The 27,704-nt window shown below is 41.7% G+C and overlaps 2 protein-coding genes and 1 long non-coding RNA gene across 4 annotated transcripts; 1 reads left to right on the forward strand and 2 right to left on the reverse strand.

Moving 5' to 3' along the window:
- Positions 1 to 647: 647 nt before the first annotated feature.
- LOC133486031 (uncharacterized) lies at positions 648 to 12,364 on the reverse strand. Of its 2 annotated transcripts, XR_009790889.1 has the most exons (6): positions 12,227 to 12,364; positions 10,524 to 10,625; positions 8,915 to 9,007; positions 7,389 to 7,521; positions 7,202 to 7,284; positions 648 to 5,120 (listed from the first exon to the last, which is right to left on the reverse strand). It is a non-coding gene; the product is annotated as an uncharacterized LOC133486031 (long non-coding RNA). The 2 variants fall into 2 exon arrangements; XR_009790888.1 differs by lacking the exon at positions 648 to 5,120 and having other exon boundaries at positions 5,150 to 7,284.
- ppp2r2d (protein phosphatase 2, regulatory subunit B, delta) lies at positions 12,317 to 22,447 on the forward strand. The gene is made up of 10 exons (XM_061790604.1): positions 12,317 to 12,506; positions 12,757 to 12,831; positions 15,527 to 15,624; positions 15,715 to 15,880; positions 15,948 to 16,060; positions 16,132 to 16,309; positions 17,211 to 17,375; positions 17,465 to 17,634; positions 19,371 to 19,462; positions 20,724 to 22,447. The coding sequence occupies exons 1-10, from the start codon at positions 12,500 to 12,502 to the stop codon at positions 21,001 to 21,003; spliced, it is 1,344 nt and encodes a 447-aa protein (XP_061646588.1). The 5' UTR covers positions 12,317 to 12,499; the 3' UTR covers positions 21,004 to 22,447.
- Positions 22,448 to 22,492: 45 nt separating this feature from the next.
- On the reverse strand, positions 22,493 to 27,340 carry bnip4 (BCL2 interacting protein 4). Its single transcript, XM_061790612.1, has 6 exons — positions 27,169 to 27,340; positions 26,702 to 26,879; positions 26,547 to 26,604; positions 25,585 to 25,691; positions 24,729 to 24,878; positions 22,493 to 22,932 (listed from the first exon to the last, which is right to left on the reverse strand). Exons 1-6 carry the CDS (start codon positions 27,209 to 27,211, stop codon positions 22,890 to 22,892), a joined length of 579 nt encoding a protein of 192 aa, XP_061646596.1. The 5' UTR covers positions 27,212 to 27,340; the 3' UTR covers positions 22,493 to 22,889.
- Positions 27,341 to 27,704: the final 364 nt, after the last annotated feature.

Below are 27,704 nucleotides of genomic sequence, written 5' to 3' on the forward strand. Positions count from 1 at the left end.
TTGCATTTTCCCTGTTTTGCGCTGGTATTTTGCCAGGTTTATTTTTTCTAACCATGGGCCCTAAGAAAGTGAGTGCTTGGAAGAAGCGAAAGATGTCATTTGAATTAAATCTTGAAATCGATGAAACACATGAGCGTGGTGTAGCGTGTAGACTTGGCAAAGCAATACGAGTGTAGTACTTCTAAGATATTTACTATACTGAAGCATAAGGAGTTGATAAAGGTTATAAAGCATTGCTGGGGTGCTAAAATACATTTTACGCTGCTATCCATAAAAAGATGGAGACGCTCCTGAAAGTGGCCAAAAAGGCAAAAAAACAGATTAAGTGAAGTGGAAAAAAAGTGAGAATTGAGGAAAATGTATTAGTTTATTTATTTACATTCCAATTTGTCATATTAATGTATGTTTTTTATACAGTACAATACAACGCAGTGTTGTTTATTATTAAAACACAATGCAAAAATGATTGACATTTCCATTCATTTGAATGGAGACAGTTGACTGGTTTTGCAAGTGAATTGAGTTCCGAGCATGGTCACAGAACAACTTACATTTGCAAGTCAAGGTACCACTGTAGTGCTTTGCTGCCATCTTGTGGCACCCATAGGCAATTATAAACCGTTTGCGGTTTACGTATAGATGTTGGCTATTTGGGCACGATTCTATAAAATGGTTTCATGAGTAGTTCGCTGGGGGCGGACACCATGTCGGTAACATTGTACTGTCATGTCTTGGCCGTGTCTACGTGTCGGATTAGACGCTGTATTTACTCAAATAGAGGAAATTGATATTATTCTACATCAGTAACGACCGTTATCATTTCAGTAGACAGGCACCCATGTAGGAAACAGTACAATGTGTGAAATTGTCCGCGTACTTTGAACGGGGTAATAATAACGCTATCCGGTGGACAAACATGAACGTCAGCAGTGTGTCCTTGGTGTATGACAAGAGTTTTGTTTCAACGTAACCTGAATTTGCACTTATGTCAGACGATGCTGTAGTCTATCTGTAGTCTAACTTACGCTTGCGCTGTAGCGAAGTCACGATCACAGTCCAGGCCGTGAATAAATAACAAATAATAAACAATAAATAAATAAATAAAACAGTATGTTCCTAACGGCACAAACCTCCTAACCTCAATACGTCGGTACTGTCGTAAATCGCCGACCCCCTTTGTCTTCTTTTTTGACTTTGCAATTCAGATTCCTACTGAAGCTTAACGCCCGAGCTAAAAAGGCGGCCATTTCAGTCGTCAATTCCTGTTGGATTTGAGCAGCATTAAGGAAGCGCGGCGCACGCCATCTGCTCTGACTGTTGATCGATAGCACGACAGGTCTTCGCCGCCGCTCATTTAGGCCTTCAGGTGGCTGCTCGGGTTACACAACACCAGGTCAGCCAGGGGTGGGACGGGACGGGGATGGGGGTGGGGGGTGGTGGTGTGCGGATGGGGTGGGGGGGGGGGGGGTGAAGAAGTCGGCGCTCTCGAGTTTGGCTCGACAGACTTTCCGCGTGGAGCAGCTTGATAATCTGGGGCTTGGTGTACAGCGCCTAACCAAATGTCGACATCTGTGAGGGTGCGCGCGAGGAAAAGCTCCTCGGAGGAAGAGGGGATCATCATCTTAGCTCTCCTCACCTTGAAGCGCGCCCGTCGGGCTTTAAGAGGCAGATGAAGAAATCCTAACGCAAACACGCCGAGTCCGGTTTTCACCGCATGTGCGACACCGAGGCAAAGGGCAACCTTGGCGGATCACTAAAGGGCTTGAGTTTTCACTGCCCGTGGATGTCAACATTCTTGTATCCACATACACTCACAATGTATATGAGGGGCGTCCAGACTTTTTCTTCCAAGGGCTTTGATTAGAAAAATGGAAGGCTGCAAATGCCACTTTGAAATTCTTCCCCTTTAATTTAGTTACAGTAACATGCTCAAACCAAACTTTGACACACAGCAGAAAGTGGCGCAAACTAACGCAATTCCAACTTTTGGTTGTTGTCACTGCATTATGTTTATTCATCGAGGTGTTATAAATAGAAATGTTACTGTTTACTTACGTAAATAGTTTATTTTTTCGTCGTCGTGGACAATATTTTCAATGGTTAATCTTAGCACCTGCTGAGGGCGGCAAATAAATGGACGGCGGGCTGCAAATGACTCCCGCCCGTAGTTTGGATATGCCTGAGCAAGTGGCCGCACAAACGGTTCACTTGGTCTTTTGCTCCGCAGCGTGTGTGAAAGTGACTTTGACTCTCCTGAGGAAAAGTTTGAGCATCTGTTCCGCCATGTAGTCTTTGTGGAGAAATGAAATATTGAACCGATGGAGTGCGCCATGAATGTTTCACTCGCACGACGCCGATGCCGATTATACGGGGAGTGGCACTTTACGCGCACGATCCCGGCATGTATTTGTTGCTTTTAAGTGCGCCAGATTAGCGCGCCACAAACCGTTCCGTTCAGTTTAGCAGCGACATGCTCCTCTAACAACGACGATGACACAAACACACAGGACCGAAAACACACATTTAAGTGTTTGTGGTCATCTTCTGGTGTTGAAGAGCTAATTGCTAACATCAATACACAGACATGACTGTAGGCTTTATGAGACTCACTAGTGAAAAATAATAAGTCATTTGAAGAAAACACACTAATTTGTGCGTTACTTTGACAATTTCCTACAAAAGGTAGTGGAGCACGGACTAATTTGCAGGTAGTAGGATTTCCTACAAAAAGTAATGTGTCAACACAAATTCATTTGTGAAACTTCCTACAAAAGATAAATAGTACAACAGGGATGAATTTGAGGGTTAATTAGTAGGATTTGTCACGAAAAACTGCAAAGACTAATGTGTGGGTTACTCAGCGTAATTTATTACAAAGAGTAATGTGTACCAAACTGACTAATTTGTGGGTCACAAAATAGAATTTGTTATTGTTTTGCAAAACTAGTGTTTTGTAGCATTTCTCACAAAAAAAGTAGTAGAACTTTTGCCAATTTGGGGTTTACTTACAAAAAGGTATTTGATAGAAAACTTGATTGTATGATTTTTTTTTTTTTTTTTTTACAAAACGTAAATATTAGAAAACGGGCTGATTTCAGTTTTTTTAATATGATTAGTTACTTTAGAAAAGTCATTAGAAGAAAGCTAAATTGCGCAACAATTTTTTTTCTGAAGAAAATGGACGCAATCAAATTGTAACTTCCAAAAAGTAAATAGTAAAAATATGACACATTTTTGGGTTGCTTACAAAAAGTAATTAGTAGATAAATGACTCATTCTAGGTTACTATATAGTAGGATGTCTTACAAAAGGTAAGGTAGTAGAAACCGACCTACTTGTGGGTAAGTAGGATATCTTTAAAAAAGTAATTAGTAGAAAACTGACACATTTTTTGGGTTACTTACAAAAGATTAATTATGAGAAACCTGACAACTTTTTGGGTAACTTACAAAGAGTAATTAGTAGATGACTAATTTTAGGTTAGTGTTTAGTAGGATTTCTTACCAAAGATAAGGTAGTAGAAACGGACCTACCTGTGGGTTAGTAGGATGTCTTTCAAAAAGGAATTAGTAGTAAATTGACACATTTTTGGGGGAACTTACAAATATTCATTCTTAGAAACCTGACCAATTTTTGTGTTACAAAAAGTAGTTAGTAGAAAGGTGACTAATTTGAAGGCAAGTAGAAGAAACTGATCTACTTGTGTGTTAGTAGGCTATCTTGCAAAAAGTAATTAGTAGAAAGCAGACTCATTTGGGGATTTCTTAGAAGTACAACTCAAACAAATTTATAGGATTTCGGACAAAAATAGATTAGTAGAAAGCTGGCGAATTAATGTGTTTTTTAGTAAGATGAAAATACAAAAATAGTATATACCTAACCCCTATTTACATTTGAATGATTGGATCTTTATGGCTGAGTTTATAATTTTAGCATGTCTGCTGTGTTTGTGCAAAATAGTCCATTTCAGACATAGTGCTAAAAACGTCCGTGCAATTTCCCACGTAATTAGCCATGCGAACCACTTTCGACACACTAGCACTGCTTTAGCTGCTCACGTTTGCTCCCGATATCGCAATTGTTCGACGTTAGCATTTGGCTATCATCGCAGAGATGATAAAATGGTGTCATGAGTAGCCTTTTGTGAGTGGCGCTAGGAGAGTTCCGTCGCTAAAAGGACGAGACAAAAGCCAGAAGGCGCCACGGGTATAAGGTTCCGCCCAGCGACAATGGCCAAAGTTTCAACTTGCAGCGGGATGGGTGTAACTTTAACTGGAATCGTGTGGATCAAAGCCCGGCAAACAAAGTGAGTGGAAATGCTGCGGGAGAGCGTCTGCGCTCCCGTGAAGGACAGCTACAGACCCCGGGCCCGCCGATCCAGACTAATTACTGACACTCTGTTTTGGTTAAAGGCCAGGCCCTAATTCAACATTAGAAAGCGAAAAGCTCTCCGTCTTAACAATAAATCCAACAAAGGCTGATTAATTCACACCCGCCACGAACATAGTCAATTTTGTATCGCATGTGAAACATTCATCCTGCCTCTGCTGTCTTTGGGAGCAGAATTATTCAGTGGCGCTTGTTCAAATGAGAAACGCGGCCTTGGAAATGCGCGAGGCTTACGGCGAGCCATCAGGTGAGTGCGTATACAATGCCGACGTGTAACCTTTACACTGCGCTTGAACCCGCACATACAAGTGTTATGAAAGGTCCCTGTGGCGCGGCGCTCCTCTCACATGGATTTGACGACTTGCCACTTTATTAGCTGGTAAGCCCCCCCATACGTGTTCTGTACAGGGATGGCGATGGGGTGGGTGGGGGTCGGGGGCCTATGTTATGAGCCGGGATTCTTATTGTCTGCTGGCGTTATTAGAAGGGAGAGTGTGCAGCACTCTTTTCCACACACCCGCCAATCCAACAAACAGCACCCCCAGAGAATAGGCCGACTGTTTGAAGGCGTGCTACAAGTGCAATTTAACCCATCTTATTTACAATGTGATCGCTTTACAAGGACATGCTTTCTGCAAAGGATCCACGTCTAATAATTCTCCTCAGTGTGATTCATTGATTTTTTTTTTTTTTCTTCTTCAGAATATATTTGATGTGAAGTCCAAATAAGCCTGTAGACAACAGAAAAATAAGAGTCAACTTAAAGAAAATCTTAATGGATTGGCAGCACGATTCAACAAGCAACTAAAATGCAGTTAAATTTAATTCAATGTTAAATCAAGTGTAATTACAGAGGGGCTGAATGATACTTTTACCAGGAAATAGTTGGTGGCCTTTCACTGTGTCATCAACACATCTTGCAAGGGGGGGGAAATAGCAGTTGAATAATAATAAGTGCCATACTGCCATCTAGTGCACACATTACTGCACCGTATGTAAAAGATGCACATCACTGAGCCAACATACATAACTGATGTAACAGTAAAAGCAGTGGTGTGCCATGCATTTGGAACCTGGGCCTTCAGTGGGGACTTACCTGCCTTAATGCACCTCTTAATAATACCAAAATTCATCCATCCATCCATCCATCCATCCATTTTCTGTACCGCTTCTCTTCACTAGGGTTGCGGGCGTGCTGGAGCTTATCCCAGCTACCTTCGGGCGAGAGGCGGGGTACACCCTGAACTGGTCGCCAGCCAATCGCAGGGCACATACAAACAAACAACCAATCGCACTCACATTCATACCTGTAGGCAATTTTAGAGTTTTCAATTAACCTACCATGCATGTTTTTTTGGACGTGGGAGGAAACCGGAGACCCCGGAGAAAACCCACGCAGGCACAGGGAGAACATGCAAACTCCACACAAGGTGGGGCCGGGAATTGAACCCCGGTCCTCAAAACTGTGAGGCTGAAATGCTAACCAGTCGTTCACCGTTCCGCCAACACAAAAATCACTGCACAAAATCAATATTCATCTAATAACATGACAAAAACATAAAATATTTAAATAAAATACATCATACTCACCAGAGATGATGTTGATTATTAAATGTATTAATGTGTGCAGAGTGTCTTGCTAGTCAGACTTTGCTTTCCCTGACCGACCAATCAGAGGACGGAAAATCTATGACATCGTCGAGGGCCAGCGCTCTGGCCCTGTGAGGCCAAATTTGAAATCGAATTAGTTAAAGAAACAGTTCCATTGCTAATATAGTTACAGTTACGTACATCTGTCAGCAGTCATGAGTCTGATTCTGAGCGCCTGTGACCACTGTATTCTTAATTGCTTAAAACCATAAAATACTTTTTAGAAACGAGATGCCCGAATGAATGGCATCTATTTTATTAGCATTTTTAAACACTTGATGACAACAAACTCAGATAGCAAATAGATCTCAAGCATCTCTCTTTTTCAACGTAAACGTGTTTACACCAAAGCAGGCTACCACCTAAAAAAAATACATATTTTTTTACTCCAAGTACCACCATCATGACCAACATTAAAATAAATTAAAAACAAGATTGCGGTTTTGTTCCTAAATTGTGTAATTAATATTATTGTAAGCCACTGTAACATTATCCACAGTTTGACCATTAACAATGCACTAAAACATAGGGGGGGGGAAAAACTGTACTTAAATAATTATTCTAGTAAAATGTACTGTACATAAATGGTCAATAAAAGTTTGACCTAAATAAAATGTTTAAAGACAAAACCGTTCTTAAAGATTAAACACAAATGTATTGAACTTAAAAGTTAAATACAACGGAACTGTATTTATTTAGGCAGTGTTTCTTTCGCAAACCACTCAAGGACGACCAGATAGCCAGAAGGCAGCTTGCGGCTAACGTTAGCATTTGCTTTGTCTTCCAACTTTGGGCGACTTAGTGTTCCCCCACATATTTGCCATTTGCTACTTGCAAATTCACATTTTCTTGTGCCATGTCTAATATAAAAGTATTTGTTTGGGGCATTCTTGCGGCATTTTGGTGCTAATGACATGTTGAAGTGAAGGGAGGAGCTTCATTTAGACAGGTCATCGCCCTGTCTTATAGAAAAGTAGTGCTTTGCCATCATCTTGTGGCATCTATAGGAAATTATAACCTTTTTGGGGGGGGGGGGCTCAATTACTCCTGGATTTTGTCTTTGCTTCTTTTGGAATAGTAAAGCTTGCAAAAAAAGCCAAATAAAAAGCAATAAAAACAATCTGCATAAATAGTTGCTGGCTGAAAAAGTGTAAAGTCTCACATGATATGGTGACATCACGCATGATGACAGATTAACTTTTGTCGCCAATTTTTCACACTTCTGCATGGAATGCGCCGGCTCCACTGTAAAATAAACAAACTCTTATGTTCTTCAATGTTAGAGTGAGTTGAAAATGGAAGAAAAAAAGACCAAAAAAAATGAAAAGAAAAAAGGGAAAGAGGCTCACATGAAGAGTGGAAGCAGCGGCGCGTCCTCCGCGTCTGACCTCCGGTGATCTGCGCATGCAAATTATATCAAGGACCTCAAGCACGCTCATCTGCTGGGTCTTCTGGCTTCGTGCTCGCCAAGGCGGATGGATGCTATAGAGACAACACAACCAAAATAATAATTATAAAAACAAAAAAAGCAAGACTGCTGAATAATTAAATGTGTTTGTCTTTTGCTGCTCTGTATGTGTATGTGTGTGTGTGTGTGTGTGTGTGTGTACGTACGCCTGGACACAGCTTCATGCCCCTGAGCACAGCAATGGTTAGTTTTAAAAACTGTCTGATGGACCAAACATGGGGGAGGGGTGTGTGTACGTGTAAGGTGTATGTGTTTGCAAGGTGATCTGTGAGGTGGTGTGTGTGTGTGTGTGTGTGTGCGTAAAGGCAAGCAACGACAAGGGGAGCTATGTTTGATTTTAGTGGGTTACTTCCTACAATTGCTTACAAAAGGTCAATAGTAGAACACTAGCTAAACTGCGGGTAAGTTAGTAGGATATCCCACAAAAATAATGAGTAGAAACTTGACGAATTGTTGGGTTACTTACAGATAGGAAGTACAGTGGTGCCTTGAGATACGATCCCCTGTTGGGCCAATTTTTTTTGCTCTGACTTGCGACCAAATTATTAAATACTTTCAATACGAGCGCCGTATGGTGGCAGAGAACTAACTCAACTCACTTCACAACGAGCAGCAGTTTGGTCGAGAGTGAACAATTCTTCAAAAAAGATGCTTCAAGGTGTTTATTGACACTCGCAGCTGGTGTTTACTGTCAAACTTAAAACAGAGAATTACACATTGCGTATTTGAAACAAACACACAGCTTTGCTTTACAACAGTCCGTTTAGCCTAATGCTAACTAACAATGCAAAAACGCCATAGCCGAGCTAATGAATAGCATTGATTTTGCGGTTTAATCACCCTTTAAGCAATGGATTTTGGGACACAGAGGATGGAGCAACGCATGTAGACATTACTGCAGCTTATAGAGGTGTAACTTGTAACCGTCTACATGTATATCTGTATGTCTGTATTATACTTCCCCCAGGTGGCCAAAGCACACACAAGAGACGGCGGACCAGCACAATGTTCATGAAATTGAAGCAAACAAAATGTGGCAGAAACAATTTGAAATAAAACAATACATTCTATTGTGTCAATATTGAATGTTTTTATAAAGAACAGATTAATGACATTCCATTTATTTCAATGCAGAACGATGATTTGAGATATGCATGTTTCGAGGTACGCAAAGTCACTGAAGAAATTAAACTTGTATCTCAAGGCACCACTGTGGTAGAAACATGACAAATTTTGCGGTTAGTACTCTTTCTTACACAAGGTAAATAGTAGAAAATGATCTATGTTGAAAAGTGTAAGAGGTGAATGAATGACTTTTTAAAGTCGGTTTAAAAAACATCAACAATAGGTGTTTTGTGTGTCAGAGATGCTTTCAAAAAAAAAAAAAGGAAAAAAAAGTCAATACACCTTCATTTTGCCCGCGCTGGTAATGAGCCATATTTTCCTCGGAAAATGGCGTCTTCTCCGGAGGCGGCGTGTCTGCTGAATGTGGCCCTGATCCTGGATGAAACAGAAGGCTCACCAATCAATCTCTCCAGGTTGCCCACAGCCAGAGAAAGCAGCTGCACCACGTTTGCCCAGCGACACGTTAACATACGGCCGAGCACAGGAACCGTCCGCGAGCAGCCTCTAGCTGTCTTATAATGAATTCCCGGCGGGATCGGGAACTATCAGAGTCAGTGGTGTTACTGGAGGCTTGGAATAAAGTCAACACCTCTCCTTATACCTGATGAAGCTACAGCGCTGCAACCAGTGAGCACCCACAATTCACACTGAACTTTTGAGAAAAGTGAGGACAAAAATCCAATAGACGCCGGTAATTAGCGTGATAGCGCACATTTTAGAAATGTGCGCTATCAAGGGTTCGGTTTCTCCTCCCACTGATTGTCAAGTCTTCTGTTTTGGCAAAGACATTCAAAACAACGATTCATTGTTTTGTACATGCGTCAGTACACGGTTAACCTGTTCAATCACAAGTTTGGAAATTAAAAGTAGGGAACCTTCTAATTTCTGATCTTGACTACAGACCTTTTTTGTTTGAGAGAAACCTTGCTCAGTCAAAATCTCAGCCAGCGCAACTATTTTGGGTCGTCATCGTCTCCTCGGCATTCCGTTAGATATTTTTGAAACTTTATCTGCTAGTCATTGTTAAGCTCCCAAGGGAAAATTCAAACGTTCGAGTTTCAGGAAACTAGAGGCACTCCTGCCGAGCATTGTTGGGTGCCATTAGCCCCTTTTCCCACCAAAAGCCCTTGAACTTGTAGTTTCTGGAAACCAAGAGTTCCTGGAACTAAAAGGTTCTTATGACACATGTATAGGAGAGACATACAGATATACTGTACTGGCGGCTCAGCTCCTCTCAACTTCTCAGTACGGCAGTAATATTAGTTGTTCTTCGCACAGGATAAAGAATATTCACCTGTGAGTATTGTTATATGGTCTTTCTACATGTGTTGCAGCACTGTTTGTGTTCATATAGCCATTGCTTAAAGGGTAACAACCCTGCCACATAGATGCTAATTGTTAGCCCATGTGCCTATTGTTTCCCATTGTACGTTATTAGGTGGTAGTGGAGGCTATGCGGTTGTTTTAAATACACGTGTAATTCCTTACAGTAACCTTCAGCTGAGAGTGGAAATAAACAGCTTGAAACCTCTTTTTTGAAGACTACTTAATAATTATATCTGCCAAACTGTCGCTTGTTGTGAAGTGAGTTGAGTCACCTGTCACCATACAGAATTTACAAGCCATTGAGGAGCTTGACCGTGAAGTGGACGTGATACACTTATGCCATCAGACACTAGGGCTACTGGTAAGACTTAGATGTATATGATAATTACACAAATTATTGTAGAAATGAACTGCAGAGTAATTGAAGTTATTCTGGCACTGTTGTGTGTTTTAGATATGTGCTTAGCGATGGGGTTGTGTCTTCATGGACCATGACTACGCAGTGGGTTTTCAGAAGCTAACGCTCATCTGCGCGTCTAATAAAATTCCACGCAGCTCAGCTTACCTCTTGGCTATGACATGACAGCTGTGTTTCTGCATGATAGTGCTTCAGACAGTGTAGTTTAGCAGTCAGACTCCAAACGTCGCTTGAGAAATTTAGTGAAACCTTTAAAAAAAACGGAAAAAAAACACACACACAAAAAAGAATATTCAATATTTTGCTTTCAATATTTAGGAAGTGTTAAGTTCCATGATGTTTTAGTTTTAAGCTGGCACATGTAGTATCTAAAAGGCTGCAATCAGTTATACACATGTATAATTATGAATGAAAAGTGTGTAGTATATTTATATTTACATTAACAATAAAATATATAAAATATTAATAATATATTATATTAATATATTATAATATAACAAATATTACTGATGGGCAATGTTGTCTTTGCAATAAAACAAGATGCAAATAAATCTAACACAATGTTCCTGTTTGTTTTCTTGGTACTTTTTTTGCAAGTAACTTTTTCACTCACACCTGGTTTATTTTGATAATTTGTGTTCCTTATGTTCCATATTAGCGGTTGCAGCTGTAAGCAGTGAATTTCTCCGTTGTGACATCAGCCAAGTCTTCTTAAGACCACTTGAGAAGCACCATCATGTGCACACGTTTTCTGCATTGTCGTCTTTTTTGCACCAGGTGGTGCTAATTGACCGTGAAATACAAACGCTTGCAAGGTGTCAAAGTGCATTGTATGTATTTTGTCCCTTCTTAAATAAAATCAACTCATCATAAACACTAAGGGAAGTTAATATCCCAGAACAATTTACGAGGCAAATTTTTTTTTAAATACTATTTTTGAAAACTTAATACTCACGTGCATACCACTGTATGGTAGAATGATTATTAATTTTTGCAAAACTGTATGTTGCTGTTGTGGGGATGTTGTTATTGTTGTTACTTGTCTTGTTACTTGTAGTATTAATGAGAATGATCACATTCTCAAGCAGATGTGTTATTTAAGACATTGACAACTAGAGTGGACTAACTCCGTTTTTGTCATTTTGCAGGACTGATATAAATTAAGTGCAATAATGGACTTGCCCCTACATGTCTAAATTTGAACTAAACCTTGATTTAGACTAGCATTCAAATTGACAGACTTCAGCACTTCAGAATGACCAAAAAGGATTTACCTATTTTTCATGTAATTATGAATATTGCTGATCTATCTATCTATCTATCTATCTATCTATCTATCTATCTATCTATCTCAATGGCCACTTGTGCATCATCTTTATGCCTACGTATTCTACATTTTTGCCATGTTCCCACTAGGTGGTGCTCATTGACCCGTGAAATACAAATACATGCAAGGCGTCATATTTCTGTATTTTAAATCTGAAAAAAATAAATCAACACTTAGTGAACTTATTCGTACAAAACATTTGACAAGTTTATTATTTTTTAAATACTATTTTTAAACGTAGTACTCATGCGCATTATATTACTGTGACACTGTACGTTAGTTTTTTTTTCTATCGTTTTTATTATAAAATGTATGTTGTTGTTTCAGTGATGTTATTGTAGTTATATTTTGTTTGTTGTACTGCAGTATTAATAAGAATCATCACATTCTCGTGCAGATGTGTTATTTGTGTGCTCGTAATTTGAATAGACTTAGACCAGACGCAGACGTGCTGGGTAATGTAAAATGTAAGATAAAGAATTAAAAGCCATACCGATGGTTATAAAGTGGTGAACTTCCTTACCTTGGTGATGCTGAAGCAGGATGGAGGAGGACGCGCGAGTGTGGCATGCGTACATGACGTCACCGCTCCATGTCCCGTGCGCCATTTTGGAAAGGGGGAGAGAAGAGGGAGAGAAAAAAAAATCACGGATAATTTGTGTGCTCTTGACAGATCCCAAAGCCCCGGCGTTTTGCACCGATCGTGGATGTTCACCGTTAACTCTGAGCGAGCCGCGCGCGTCGTTTTGGGCATCGGACGCGCCGAGTACAGCAAAAAGCGCTGCTAAATGAAGCAATGGCGGGTGAGCTACTTTATAGTGAAGAAGGGGAGGAAAAGGATCCACCACCTCGCTTAGCCTGTGTGTGCGTGCGCGCGCGTGTGTGTATGAGATGGCCCTGAGTGTGTGGAAGTCAGCCGGCTAAGCTAACTAGCGGGCTAGTTGTCATAACTGTGTCACTGTCAAGTCATTTGTTGTCCAAATGAAACTGTCGTGACAAAACTAACACTTCTCTCTCTTTGTTGTTGTTGTTTTTTTTTTTTTTACCTTCCAGGGGTTGCAGGAGGAAATGATTTTCAGTGGTGTTTCTCTCAAGTGAAAGGAGCGATAGATGAGGATGTTGCGGAAGGTAGGTTGCTAACGTTAGCTGGGCTGGAATGGAGGAGGAGAGCTTAGCCGCTCTTTTTACGCTTCGTTCGGGTTAGTCAGAAGCTGCCGCCGGTGTGGCTACGGTGGCTGAATGAAGTGCGTTTGTGTATTATTGTGTCGAACGTGCCGTTTTCCTTGTAACGGGGACGCTACAGTGTGTGCGGCTAGCTAGCCGAATGCTACACGGCGGCTAGGCTATGAAAGGGGGAGCGCCTGTGGTCGTGACGTCAATGCACTGCGCCCATAAATTGTCCTGTGACATCACGCTCGAGTTCATTCATTCATACAATGTACACGTAATATAATGATAGGCGATACTATTAGCAATCAGTCAGCTTTATTTCGAGACTACAAGTCCAGGCATAGACAAATAGGTTTAAGCAAATGGAATACAAAGACACAGATTCACCAATAGAAACACAAGGAATGAAATGTACATTACTCACGAAATGTTGGTCTTCGGGTGGAACAATTATTATTAATACAATTATTATTAATTGTTTTCTCATGAATTAGTTAATTAATTCTAGTCACTATGTGACTATGGTAAATCTGGGGTTAGCAAAAATCACAATTTGAAAACTGCAATGAATATTAAATTGAAATTTCCCACACAAAATCTGGCATCTTTTTAGTAAAGTAATGTTATGTACAAATGTAAAGTAATATAAAGTATATTACTTTACATTTAGTACAGCACAAGGCTATATAACAACTGTTATTGCTGTACATATTTTTTTATTATAATGCCGTGCATTAAAAACAAAAATCTAATTAAGAGTAAAAAATAAACAAACAGTCCGTAAGCAATTAAAATGCATAGTAAGGAATAAATATGTCACAGTTAGGAGGCGCTTGTAATTCATAAAATTCATGAAATGAGCATTGCAAGTTTCAGAAAATGTGAGCCTTCGTGGCTGGTCAGACTAACATCTCAAAGGACCTGGTCAGCTCTGACTCCAAAAAATGTCTGTGCATTGACCAATTTACATGAAATTTGGCAGAAACATAGAAAGATATGAGGAAATAAATACCAGTACATGGATTTGAAAATGCGCCTTACTCACCTAAATGTTTTTGAGAGGGGTTTGTTGACTCTAAATTTAGGAAATGTCCTCTTTTGAGAAATGTTGTTTTCTTTTGAGAAATTTCAAAGTCGCGAGTAAAAGTAGGACACCTGTTCTACGTCATCAGTAGTTATGTATATCAGTACAGCACGCGGTGTGTGCGATATGTGTGTGCAGGTCAGTCGCCAGTTGTGCGGATGCGCGTAGCCAACTGTAATTTGTTGACGACGGTTTAGTCGTGTGCGGCGGGCCTAACAACTGAGCAACAGTACCCCGCCATTGTGAGGCTTCAAACAGGATATTCTCAGAAGGGAAGTGGACACTGAGCTTAAGAGTCACAGAGAGTCCATCAGAAGGTTGCAACAGAGCTATCGAGAGGCTGGAAGACCCACAGAATGGCATAGAGAGAGGCATCCTGGGAAATGTATTAGTTCAAACACCTGATGTGAATTTTGCCATTCAAATCGCTGTTAGAAAACAGCAAGTTATGCTAAAAGTACTGAAACACTGACCTTTTAGATTCAAAAGTAAAGCTAAGTAGCACATTTTAGGCTCATCCTGAAATTTCACCGGAAAGCCTTAAATTCCTAACATTTTGTGAGTAGTGTATAAATACGAAAAAGTAATGTACCAATGTCTCTGGATACGCGACATGGTAACGTGTAAGCCAACGCACATAACTTTCATTAGAAAAATCTCATGGCACATCAGCAAACAAAAAATGCCACAAAGTATATAGAAATGATGAAATAACGAGCTCATCTCCAGTTACTCATAAACGTACTTATACAGTGTGAAATCTGGGGCTGTTTAGTTGAATACAAAGCTATTAATCTGTTGTATGATTGGCAACATGTTAATTGTACCTTCAGCCGTCTAGTCAAAGAGCATTTCATTGTTCTGCCTGTCACTTAACATCACTGGCATGGATAGATGAACAAAGATACATTATTTGTAGTAAATAAATTATAATTTTCTGACCAATTAAGTGAAATTGGATCATTTCCCATGGTGGTTGGGAATCACCGCTATATAGAGGGCAGCGCAAAATGCTCTGAATAAAGACACGAGGATGTACGCTTGTATACAACACGCGGCGCTGCCTATGATTGTCGTTATCATCTGTCATTTGATCTGTAAAAAGATGAATGAGATGCTAGACCTTATTACAGACCATGATATTGTTAGTCAACAAAGTCTGGGGAAATGTTGATGTTTATCCTCTCTGTGGCACTTTGGTCATCCCTAATACATTTCCAACCATGCGCCACTGTATTGATCTAGCTTTCAGTATGATGTGGTACTTTTCCACACAAACATATTGTACCAACTTGGGATGGGCATTTGGGGAAATGTCTTAAATTGGGGGGGGGGGGGACTAACACAGTTAATTGTTTACTTGTGCGTATTATTTGTATAGAAATGCTACGACTAAACATATTGCTTCCCTTGTACTAAACCCATCATTCCCTAATGCATTCCTGCCAGTTTATGCTTGACATAAGCTGTTTTCCCGATGATCAGTGATTGTAATTCGTTACGGCATGCGACTCTAACTCAACGCAGATATTTTTACACATCATCACAGCTTGTTGTTTCTATTTATAGCTGACATAATCTCCACGGTTGAATTCAACTATTCCGGAGAGCTTCTCGCTACGGGAGACAAGGGCGGCAGAGTAGTGATATTTCAACACGAACAGGAGGTATTTTAATTTTCCCCGGTTTCAATGAGCACTTTATTTGTCATCCAATGAGTCACTAATTGGTAAATTGTGTTCTCTTTTGCTTTACAGTCTAAAAATCGTCCACACCTGCGTGGCGAGTACAATGTTTATAGCACTTTTCAGAGTCACGAGCCTGAATTTGACTACTTGAAAAGTTTAGAAATCGAGGAGAAAATAAATAAAATTAGGTGGCTACCCCAACAGAATGCTGCCCACTTTCTACTTTCGACAAACGGTAAGAGGTAACTTTATTTTGCTCTGTGTCAAGCTTAGTCTCTTATCCGATTTTTCCTTTTCATCAGATAAAACTATCAAATTGTGGAAAATAAGTGAACGTGACAAACGGGCGGAAGGCTACAACCTGAAATATGAAGATGGTCGACTCATAGACCCCTTTAGAATCACCTCTCTACGGGTATGTCCACTCCCACTGCCCCCATCTTGTCCTCTTTTTGACTGAGCCTGTCTCATGTGTCTGCCTTGCAGGTACCGGTGCTAATGCCAATGGATCTCATGGTAGAAGCCAGCCCACGGAGGATCTTTGCAAATGCGCACACCTATCACATTAATTCCATTTCTGTAAATAGTGATCATGAAACATACCTCTCTGCAGATGACCTAAGAATAAATTTATGGCACTTGGAAATCACAGACAGAAGTTTTAGTATCCTTTTTTTCCCCCCCTTATGACTGGAGATTCTCAGTCAGCCAGGTCACGGTAATCCACAAAAGTTGAATTGAGGCAACTTCTTGTTTGATCAAGACGTTTCACTTTAAATCCAAAAGGCTTCTTCAGTTCTCCATTTTAAAGTGTGGAGTTTCCCCATGTAAGTCTCTGGAGGGTGTGTTTCCTGGGGGGTGGTCCCAATAGGGTTGCTGTTGTCCGGCGTTGCTGGTGGATGACCGTCCGCCAGGAGAAAGGCCACTACGCCCGAACCTGAGGATGGAAACAGGAGGCAGAAGGTGGTGGTCCCTTCCATTGTCAGAGCAACTCAGAAAGATTTTCTCCAAATATAACACACTGATGTATTTCAAACCCTTTAACACACTCAGACAAAAGCTGTTTTCGCCCAGGACAAAATTTGCGAGGAGCAAATTCAGCAGTGCAGTGCAGTGCAGTGCAATGACCTCTACATTGAAGAGACCAAGTAGCCTTCATAGAAACGCGTGGCACAACATCGGAAAGCACTTCATGTGCGTCTTAATAAGAAGCGACATTCCTTTGAGGACAATGTCCAAATTCTGGATAGGGAAGAGCTGTGTTGCCATCAGACTGGTGAACAACCGGTTGGTATGCAGGATGGTCATTCACCAGCCAGACTGGGCAACAACAACCCTATTGTAACCACTTCGGGGGTTACACCCTCCAAAGACATAAATAGGGGGACTCTACACTTAAAAATGTACATCTACAGGAGCCTTTTCGAATTAAAGCTTCAAAATCTTCACAAACAAGAGTCCATTTTCCTCGATTCAACCTATGCGCTTTGTCCTGTGACAGCTGTTTTGTTTTCTGACGCTCTGCAGCTGCTCGTTGTCGCCTTTAACTCTCGTCCCCTTCCCAGATATTGTAGACATCAAGCCTGCCAACATGGAGGAGCTGACAGAAGTCATCACCGCGGCAGAATGCCATCCTCACCAATGCAATGTATTTGTGTACAGCAGTAGCAAAGGCACCATCCGTCTGTGTGACATGCGAGCAGCGGCGCTGTGCGACCGGCACTCAAAGTGTGAGTAGCTGTCATCACTCTGCTATATTTTGTCCATTTTATTTGTAATTTTTTAAAGTATGTTTCATTAACATCATTAACAATTTTAGTTTTCGAGGAGCCCGAGGATCCGAGCAGCCGTTCTTTCTTCTCCGAGATCATCTCGTCAATCTCAGACGTGAAGTTCAGTCACAGCGGGCGCTACATGATGACACGTGACTACCTCTCTGTCAAAGTTTGGGACCTCAACATGGAAAACCGGCCAGTGGAGACGTATCAGGTGCAGTGAACCCTGCATATTGGCTTTTTTTCTTTCTTTTTTTTCTTTGGGGGGGCGGGGGGGGGGGGGGGGGGGGGGGGTTAATTCACTGAGTGTATTTTTTCATTTGCGTTTCAGATGTACTGTTTAATTAGTATGAAGTGCTAGTGGGCATATTTGTTTGTTCATTTGTGATTGTCATTCAGTTTGTGCTAGTGTGCTAGCTAATACTATTGCTGAGTCTCGTGCAGGCGGTTTGTTTGTGTTGGTTTATTGAACTGCTAAATACAGTTTATGTAACATGGGTTTATAATTGTAGACATGCTAGGTACATGGCGTAGATGGCGTAGATGCTTAATGATCTTCATTCAAAGGGGGGGCGTCAATTATTCACAGATTTGTGCTATTCGCGGCATGGCTCTCTCCCTATCTCCCGTGGGCGGGGGTTCACTGTAGGTGGATTCGGGATTAGCAAACCGTGAATATGCAAGGCATTACTGTATTTATGCCTTTATCACAGCGTTAGCATAGGTTACTGATGGACTACGGCGTGTTCAAACTGAGACTTTGACAGGGTTAAAACTTCGGCTGGGCGAATAATCAAAATTTTATTGGGATTTCGGCTTGGAACGATCATAAAAATATTATAATAAAATAAAGACAATTTAATGTGTAGCAGCGCGGGTTGTGTATGCAAGTTCCTGCGTTGTAAACATGCCCTGTGTTGCTTGTTGCAAGCATGTGACGCATGTTCTTCTACCTTCCCTGAACGTACTTTAAACGGTTTATTGACACCCCAGTTGGAGTTTACTATAAAAGTAAACGCACAACAAAAAGAACTACATTGAATATTTAAATACAAGACACACATCGTTTTAGAAATCGCCAGCTTCTGCGATCAGTCAATGGAAAACCCTATTGACGGGCTTGCTAACATTAGCATTAGATCATGGGAGGGATTTCAAATAACGAATATTTACACACAAACACATACACCCAGACAATATAACAATACTCACGGGCATATATTCTTCCTAATCTGCTAAAAAACGAAGTTTAATTAAGTTTTATTGCGCCTTTCTTCCTCTACTTTTTTTTTTTTTTTTAAGCTTACTGTAATATAAAGCTCCACGCACGCATCGCTCCACACTGCCCTCAAGAGGCCAAGGCGCATAGAGCAGTAACCGCAGATAGTCATATCTTTGTATGAAACGACGCAAACACCCCCCCCACCCGACTGTCTGACATGAAATCAGTCAGACTAAAATCTTCCTGTTTTAGGTCAATTAGGTTTACCAACATTTTTTCTATTTGCTAAATGCCAGAATATTAAGAGATATAGGATATATATAATTTTTTTGACAAAGGTATACAATAGACAATACAGTCACCCCAGGCGTGCCAATGCTTTTAGCCATGGCTTTATTTATTTTTATTTATATTTTCTAAGATATTATTATTTGTTTTTAATTTATTTCCTGGTTGTTCTCAAGTTCTAGTTAAAGTTAACTTTTGGTAGTTAAATAAATACTAAGTTTCGAAATCAATGAATAATCGTGTTTATTAATCGTATCAATCAGAATAATCATGATCATCACTTTTTCCGTAATCGCCCAGCCCTAGGTTGAACTACACCTTTTAGTGGTCAAGGTAAAGTGAAATTACTCTATAAATAAAGCTTACCAGTCCAGTTGTTTGTAGTGTATTGCTAATTTGCAGTGTGCACGATAAATAAACTGGTTTTGTTTTGTCTTTAGGTCCATGAATACCTTCGCAGCAAACTGTGCTCTCTGTATGAAAACGACTGCATCTTTGACAAGTTTGAGTGCTGCTGGAATGGCAGTGACAGGTCTGTGTTCTCGTATTGCCTACACCAGTGATTCCCAACCGCTGCGGGAACTTATCCTATTTCACTTTTTTTGTCCTTTTCATTTTCACGGAACTTATTTACTACAAATAATGCATCTTTGTGCGTCTCAATAAATTGGAAAACAATGTATTTTGTAGTTCAATTGAAAAACTCCTATATAGATTCACGACGCAGAGTAAAATATTTTATTTAGAATTTGGCTGATTGTGGTTTACAAGTAACGAAAACCCACATTTTGCCATCTCCAAGAAATTACACTGAAAAGTATTTCTTTTTTTGAATGTTGGAATTGCAGTGCTGAAATATGATGAATTCTCCTACAGTATTCAATTTTATTGCGTTGCACATGTATGCCAGCCACATATGGTGACACGCGGAACAATTAAATGCTTTACCTCCAGATGGCAGCGTAAGTACTGGTACATCTGTGAGTAAGAGATCATTATTTCAATACACAATGAACCCATTTTATTGCGACAAAGAGAGCGCATGTTTTTTTTGTTTTTGGTTTTTATAGACCTATATATGATACTCCACCCACACGTTTTAAACGCATTGAACGCATTTTTAAAATGATTCCTTAGCCTCTGTTCTCACTCACTCCTAGTCCTCCAAATATGAGGCAAAGCGTGCTTGCGTCAAGCTGTTTATGTCACTCCCAGTTGAGGTTTACTGTAAAACTGAAACACAAAAAAGTGGAATTAATATTATAAATTCAAACACCAAAATGTTCCAACCAACCCATAAAATTTCGTCTTGACGACAGTCTGCTAGCTTAATGCTAACATACAATATGAAATGCCATAGACGGGCTTACGGAAATTAGCATAGATTTTACGGTCCTTTTAACCCTTCAATCAATGACTAGTTTAATTCACACGGCGCAGCAACACATACAAACAGAGCATACAACAATACTCACAAGCAAACTCGATTCAGTAGGAGTTGAGGAATTTCTCTGCTTTTTATTTTATTTTATTTTTATTTTTTTTGGCTCTTATTCACGCTGCATTTCTTTTCAGTAGACCTCAATGCTGCCCTGCATGTTGTGGCACAACATGGTACTACACTGAAGGCACGCAAATCTAAATTCGGACTTGGCTATATACTTTAAAGACCCAAAAAAATGATCGCTTAAAAAAAATCTGAGATAGGTAAAGGTAAAAGATAAAGGTTGGGAAACACTGGCCTACACTGTGCGTTACCCATGATTATGCATTAACAATCCCCTCCCTTTCAGTGCCATCATGACGGGCTCATATAACAACTTCTTCCGAATGTTCGACCGCAACACGCGGCGGGACATCACGCTGGAGGCGTCCCGGGAGAGCAGCAAGCCGCGGGCCACGCTCAAGCCGCGAAAGGTGTCCACGGGCGGCAAGCGGAAGAAGGACGAGATCAGTGTGGACAGCCTGGACTTCAACAAGAAGATCCTGCACACGGCCTGGCACCCCAAAGACAACGTGATCGCCGTGGCCGCCACCAACAACTTGTACATTTTCCAGGACAAGATCAACTAGAAGACGAAGAGGGCTTTTGGCATACCTGTTGTAGTTCAGCCTACTACGTGTCTATCTGTATAAGAACAAAAAGAAAAACGGCCTCGTTGTCCTCCTGGTGAAGAATTTTTGAAAGCACGCGTCTACTTTTTTGGAGGCTGACCCGTAGGTCTGTTTTATTTTGAGTCTACGCTTCGGTTGTTTTTGCCTTTTGGCATCAGGGCAATCACCACAGCGCCCCCCACCACCACCCCTCCCTTACCCCTGCCCCGGTGACCCAGAAAGCACTATCTGGGTCCAGTTGACGGAATAGGCGCTCTCCCCAGAGGTCAAACTCTTGAACGTCGGTGTTTGTGTTGACATTTTTAGCCCTCGTTTCACCATTTGAAAGGCTCGGAAGCCCTCCTGAGAAGTGGCGTCCTGTCAAAAGTTGTACCACCGTTTGAAAGGTTTCCGAGCCCTAAAGAGCGGATTAACAGCCGGGGGGGGGGAAGCCAAACTGTAACATTCCCTCCCTCCCGTCGGCCGCCCATCTGCTGGTGGAGGTGGCTGTGAATCTGGAGAGCGGACATGTTTTTCTTTCTTTCTTTCTTTCTTCCCTTCCCTTCCTCATACTTACTCCCCCCCCCCCCCCCCCCCACCCATCAATACAGTGACCTGATTTCACTGACTGTATCTACTCAAGTACACCTTGTCATCCACATAATAAAAAGAAACTAAAACGACAGACGTGTTTTTAAATTTAGAAGTATGTATATTACTTTGCATGTTTTTATGTTGTAGAGAGGTGGAACATGTCCAGTCGCACCACTGTCTTTTTTTTTTTTTTTTTTTTTTTTGGGAGCAGATCTCAAGCAAAACATGTTTATTGAACTACTATTTGGGGCTACCAGTTCCGCAACCACTGTTGGACACAACTAATATTGCCTGTGTGTGTGTGTGTGAGTGAGAGCAAGAGAGAGTGTGAGTGTGTGTATATATCAAGACAGTCTTGATTTTAGAACTTTTTTGCAGGCTGGTAAAGCACACGGCACAAGACGGACAAAGGGAATCTGCAGCCTTAATTCCGACTTTTAAGAGTGACAGCTACAAGTTACACCCCCCCCCCCACCCCAGGCCCGAACCTCATGTGCATTATTTGTAATTCCTATTTTCTAGAGTGATGTCCTCATACGCCGCTGCTACTTGTAGCTGTCTATGAAAACACATTGCACACATAAACATGGTGATAAAAGAGTGCCTCCCAATCTTAGGTAGGAATCTCGACAGCCCTCATCTGTGTCCTTACCAATTCGGGATGTTGCTCCAAACACATCACCAAATCCATAGCAGAGAATGCAGGCATGAAGGTTACAAGTACATTCAGACAAAACACGCAACGCATTGTCTTCGTCCATTGATTCCTAACATGGTGGCAATGTATTGTTTATTATTTTGACCAAAGTTCAATAAAAATTTAATTGTGTTCATCCTTTTTGGGGGATTTTCTTACACAACTCACAATAGCGTGTGCGTTTCTAGCTTTTATTGAACTGCATAGACCATAAATGTGCATCACATTTTTTGAATACAATTATCACAGCACACTAATGATCCCCTAGATACAAATGACAAAGTAGTAATACATATGACAAACAATTTACCAACTTTGATCACGTGATTCAATGCAAAGACGTATGACGGCTCAGTTCCTAAAACGTGTAGATTTTAAAAGAGCTGGAGGAAACAGAAGAAAACCGAGAAAAGGTCACTGGCGAGTGCGAGAGGGGCCGACAAAGGCTCAGTGGGTCGGGAGGGGGCGAAGTTGGTGTTTCAGTCACATGGCCCACAGTCGCTTGATTTTTCACATTTGATCTTCTCGTTTTAAGGCATGCTGAAGTCACATCAAGGTCCGAGTGCAACACTTCTCAGAAGGTGCTGTGAGAGGTCAGGCGCTTCCCGATGTATATCCTAAAAATATAGACCGCGTGAATTATAAAACGAGAAGCAAAACCCACCGCAAACTAGTGTACACGTAGTACTACTGGTATAACATACAAGTGCATCTCAATGAATTTGAATATCATGGAAGAATTCTTGTCTGTAGTTCAATGCAGAAAGACAAAATCATGTATAGCAATACTCATAAGACGTTCTGGATATAGTGGCTATAAAAAGTCGACATACCCCTGTTCAAATTCCAGATAAATGACTTAAACATTTTTTCCACCATTAATGTGACTGATCATGTGTACAACTGAATTGGAAAAAAATATATTTTTGAGATTGAGAAGTTAAAAAAAAAACAACTGCGATAATGAAAAATATTTCCCAATACTTTCAATAGGGGAAATAACAAAAAAAACTGATAATGAAAAATATTTTCCAAACACCTAGTGAAATGTGTTATGGTCCGATGAAACCAAAGAAGAATTTTTTGAGCCAGGATTCCTCAAAATATGAACAGTTTGAAATACCAGTCAGCGATATCACAAAAAAAGGAGGAAAACAAACAAAAAAATGTCAGGAAAAGTGGACTGTAAAGGCTTAACTTCATTTGGGGTAATCAGAGGCACGTTGAATGATGTCAGGTGTGCGCTGACTCCCATCCATCCATCCATCCATTTTCTGAGCTGCTTATCCTCACAAGGGTCACGGGAGTGCTGGAGCCTATCCCAGCTGTCATCGGGCAGGAGGCGGGGTACACCCTGAACTGGTTGCCAGCCAATCGCAGGGCACACATCAACAAACTCACATTCACACCTACGGGCAATTTAGAGTCTTCAATTAACCTACCATGCATGTTTTTGGGATGTGCAGCAGAATATCCTCGGACAGGAAGTCCTCGATTTACGAACGAGTTCCGTTCCTACGCCGGCGACGTAAGACGAATTTCCGCGTAAGTCGGATTTCACCGTTAAAGTCGAAATACTTCTGCTACGGGAATTATCCCACGTGATTGTGACAGCAAGCTCAGTGTGTGTGGGCGTGTGCGTCGATGTGTGAGTGAGACGGGACTGCGCAGGCGTCGTCCGGCGGGACTCTGAAGGAGGAAGGAGTGCGCGGAGGTGCAAGTGTGTACACTGGCAAGCGTAGTGATGGCGAAAGGGGAAGAGTAGCGATTAGCGGCGGACCCGTTGACGTTGAATGCGCAGAGGAGCTCATTAAAGCATTAAAGCAGCAAATCGGTGCTTCGTGCCTTTATTGTTGCCGCCACCCGGCTTAGCTGTGCAACGAGAGAAGGGCGTTAACCCCTGACCGTAGCAGGAAAGGTTAACACTTTGTATAAAGAAACTAAAATACATTAAAATTAAAAAAAATAAGATGCTGTACTTACCATTACTGCTGAGTGTGTGACAAAAGGAGGGCGAAAAAGGCAAAGATACTCCCGGCGCACAGACACAGACAAGCACTATGCACTAGCTAAGCAGAAACAGTATGGTGCTGGGACAAAATGGCGGACGAGGCACGGGCGTCGTAAAGTCGAAACGTCGTTGGTCGAGTGCGTCGTAACTCGAGGACTTCTTGTATTCTTAGAGCGTAGTGTATAGATTCCTTACTGTGTGAAATAGTTCATGATTTATTTGTTTAAATATGTAATTTGGATGATTCTAGCTAATATTTAATGAAAAACAAATTAAAATATTACATAAGACAGTCGATATGACTTTGACAAGTTTAAAGCTACTGTGTAAGAGTTGCACTTTCAGAGTTGAACTCCGGAAAAAAAATTCACTGAGATGCTCCTGTATTGCAACGCGGCGTACCCGAGGCCGATGGCGAGTATGTGCGAGATGATTAACGACGGCAGGACCAGCTGCAGGACGTCGGGCGAGAGAACGCCGCCTTTCTTCATCACGCTGCTGTGGCGGATGCTGAGCGGGGTGGAGCGCTTGGGGTGCTTGAGCAGGAACTCCCTGCGGAGGAGCACATCAAACTTTCATTGGCGCCCGGCGGGGTTGCCTGTCTAAGGTCACTGCGACTAAAAACTATGATGGTCGATGATGGTTTTATTTATACAAGTGGACACAATTTTAGTACATACGGTAAACACGCTTAGCGGATATTTCATTAGGTACACCACTGGGTAGCTTTTTTTGGATTGACAATGTCAGAAAGGTATTACTAGAGCTGTTTGTTATTGTTGTCCAGCACGACAGTGTCGTGGTTAACAGGTATGCCTCACAGTGGAAAGGTTCCCGGTTCCAATCCTCCTCCCACATTCGAAAAAAACATGCATGTTAGAGTCACTGAAGGCTCGGAATTGTCATTGGGTGTGAATGTGGGTGTTTATGTAGAGTTGTTTGTCTATTGGTGCGCTGCAACTGGCTGGCGACCAGCTGACGACAAACCCCGCCTCTTGCCCAGAAGTCAGCTGGGGTAGGCTCCAGTTCCCCGTGACCCTAATGAGGACAAGTGCTCTCGAAAATGGACGGATGGTTTGCAGTGGTGTAAAACTGTGTACTGCGTCACACCGACAAGCATTATGTGAGAAACGACACTCATAGAAGAAACAATAACTACCGTGCAATTAAATCATGACCTCTCTCAGTTTCAATCCAAATTTGTGTACCTAATGTTGTAGCCACAGTGAGCGTAATGACGTAAAAAGCTGACGCGTACTTTGGCGGGTTGTTCTCGGGTCGACTGGACCAGTCCCAGATCCAGTCTGCGTTTTTCTTCATCATTAGCTCCACTTCCTGTCTTCTTTCCTGAAGGTCCTCGTCCGACTACAAGCACAAATTTGGGGATTTGGTCAGGGTAAACTTGGGGTTTAAAACATTAAAGCACCAGTAACGTGCATACTGGCAATCGTGTCAAATTTGAGCCTTTTCCCTTCAATGAGATCAAAGCCGTGAAAGACCGATGATCGGATGTCTACCAAAGATGATGACAAGAAGAAAAGTTTGCAACAGCAATGTAGTTACCAGACATACTAACCGTTTCCCTTGCTTTTTCTGCCTCTTCTTTTACTACTTTCTTTTACGGTTTATTTTCCAGCAGTCTGCGTGACCGGTAGCACCATGCTGCCTCTTGCAGGCCAGTCTCGGTACTACAGCGGACATCAGTGTGCTGTGCAGTATGGAAAGCCATTGTACTAGTACACGCTTGTTCTCACTAGTAAGTCACTTCAGTGCGGTAGCAGTACAGTTGCTTACTTGTACAATTTTGGCCTATTAGTACAACCTTAAGCTGACTATCCAGGATATCAACTCAATTATTTTCCATGAACACCATGTACTACTACACTCTTTGTCCTCCCTTGTAGGACAACTTTGGCGTACTAGTACGATAACTAAAAATGTGGCACTAGTAGACAACTGTGTGCTACTTGTACCTCTAGTAACATTATATTGTTCTTCATAGCAGCGTGCTGTGTCAACTAGTACTACCTTAAGATGGATATCAAGGATATACAAATCAATGCTCAAACAGCTTACCACAGGGTGAGACGTTTCCTCGTCGTGTGTAGTAGGGTCTCTCACATTTTCAAACTTGGTCAAGATATGTTAAAAATTGCTATGTACTGTATGCACGCCACTTTTCATCCAATCAAAACAGTGGATCTCGTGAAATAAAAGTACCTGCAAGCTGCTTCCACCTGAACCTCTCCACACAAGCGGGGTCACTGCTCCGCGTGGGCTGTTGGAAAGAAGAAGGAACAAAACGAGAGCGAAGGGTCAGTGTGACTATCAGCATTTCCCAACCACCAACTTCCCCTTTCCAAGCATGCGCAGACCTGTCGCACGGCGAGCTTCCGCCCGAACTGTTCCTGCCCGACTCGTGCTGGGCGTCCAGCAGCATGTTTTCCACGTCATCCTGCTGCTGAGTGGACGTGGGCATCACGAGCTCCTGGCTTCCGTGGCGACGGTTGCTTTGGGAGGCTGCCCCGCTGAAGTGTAACTCCACCCACGAACCTTAAACAAATAAAACAAAATAAAAACATTTAAATATGGGAAAATATAGCCATGTTTACACATAGAATTGAGGACAAGCTAGTATTGATGCGAAAAAATCTTTTTTTAATTCTAGAAAGTTTACACATATAATTCAATACAAGTTGGTGTCGCGTCCGTGTCTTATTTACAGACACGTTCACAAAACAATGTAAATTCATCTCCACAAGCTCGTAGTGATGCTTCCCAAGACTGTTTTCACGCTAGCTTGCGCCATTTCCGAACAAAAGCTGTCATTTTAACACAATACCTTGCAAATTGTCCTCCGACGAAGCGTCATTTGGTATCGACATGGCCTCTTCCTCCTCCTCCGTTTTCAGTGTTTTAAATGTGTCAAATCGGCGAAACGGTGGCGAAATCTCCAGCGAGCACCCCGAACAGCTGGAGCTCCGTCCGAGCAGCACACAATAACAATGACGCAAGCAAGTGTTTATCTCGACGCCGATTGGTCGAAGCGAGGGCGCGCAAGGCACGTTGGAGACGTACGCCCCGCCCCCTCCCCCTGGAGCAACTGCGCATGCGCAGGGCAAAAAACAAGAAGCTTTGTTGCGTCCCCTAAATGTCACAAGCGGGGATTTGATAACACCCCGTGACATTTACGCGATACATCACAAATAGAATGGTGAAACGGACCACGTCGGATAAATGTCGTGGGTCAATTACTCGACGCAGTCCCGCGCATTTGGGTGCAGGTGGCAAAGATCACACCCCCCTCAGAGTATTATTTAGCAACACTCCTCCTCAATCAGTGGTATTTGTTTGTGCTGTAGGCTGTGAGTCATTGAC

Source organism: Phyllopteryx taeniolatus, chromosome 11 (assembly GCF_024500385.1).
Source record: "Phyllopteryx taeniolatus isolate TA_2022b chromosome 11, UOR_Ptae_1.2, whole genome shotgun sequence".
NCBI lineage: Eukaryota > Metazoa > Chordata > Actinopteri > Syngnathiformes > Syngnathidae > Phyllopteryx > Phyllopteryx taeniolatus.

Bases quoted from the DNA above. Each gene is read 5' to 3' on its own strand.
- ppp2r2d (XM_061790604.1), top strand. The intron at 15,625-15,714 runs GTATTTTAATTT...TTTGCTTTACAG, and splicing joins TATTTCAACACGAACAGGAG to TCTAAAAATCGTCCACACCT. The intron at 17,376-17,464 runs GTGAGTAGCTGT...TAACAATTTTAG, and splicing joins GTGCGACCGGCACTCAAAGT to TTTTCGAGGAGCCCGAGGAT.
- bnip4 (XM_061790612.1), bottom strand. From the start codon at position 27,211: ATGTCGATACCAAATGACGCTTCGTCGGAGGACAATTTGCAAG. The intron at 26,605-26,701 runs GTCTGCGCATGC...TCTTTCCAACAG, and splicing joins GGAAGCTCGCCGTGCGACAG to CCCACGCGGAGCAGTGACCC. The intron at 24,879-25,584 runs GTACGCGTCAGC...GCTCCTCCGCAG, and splicing joins CCCGAGAACAACCCGCCAAA to GGAGTTCCTGCTCAAGCACC.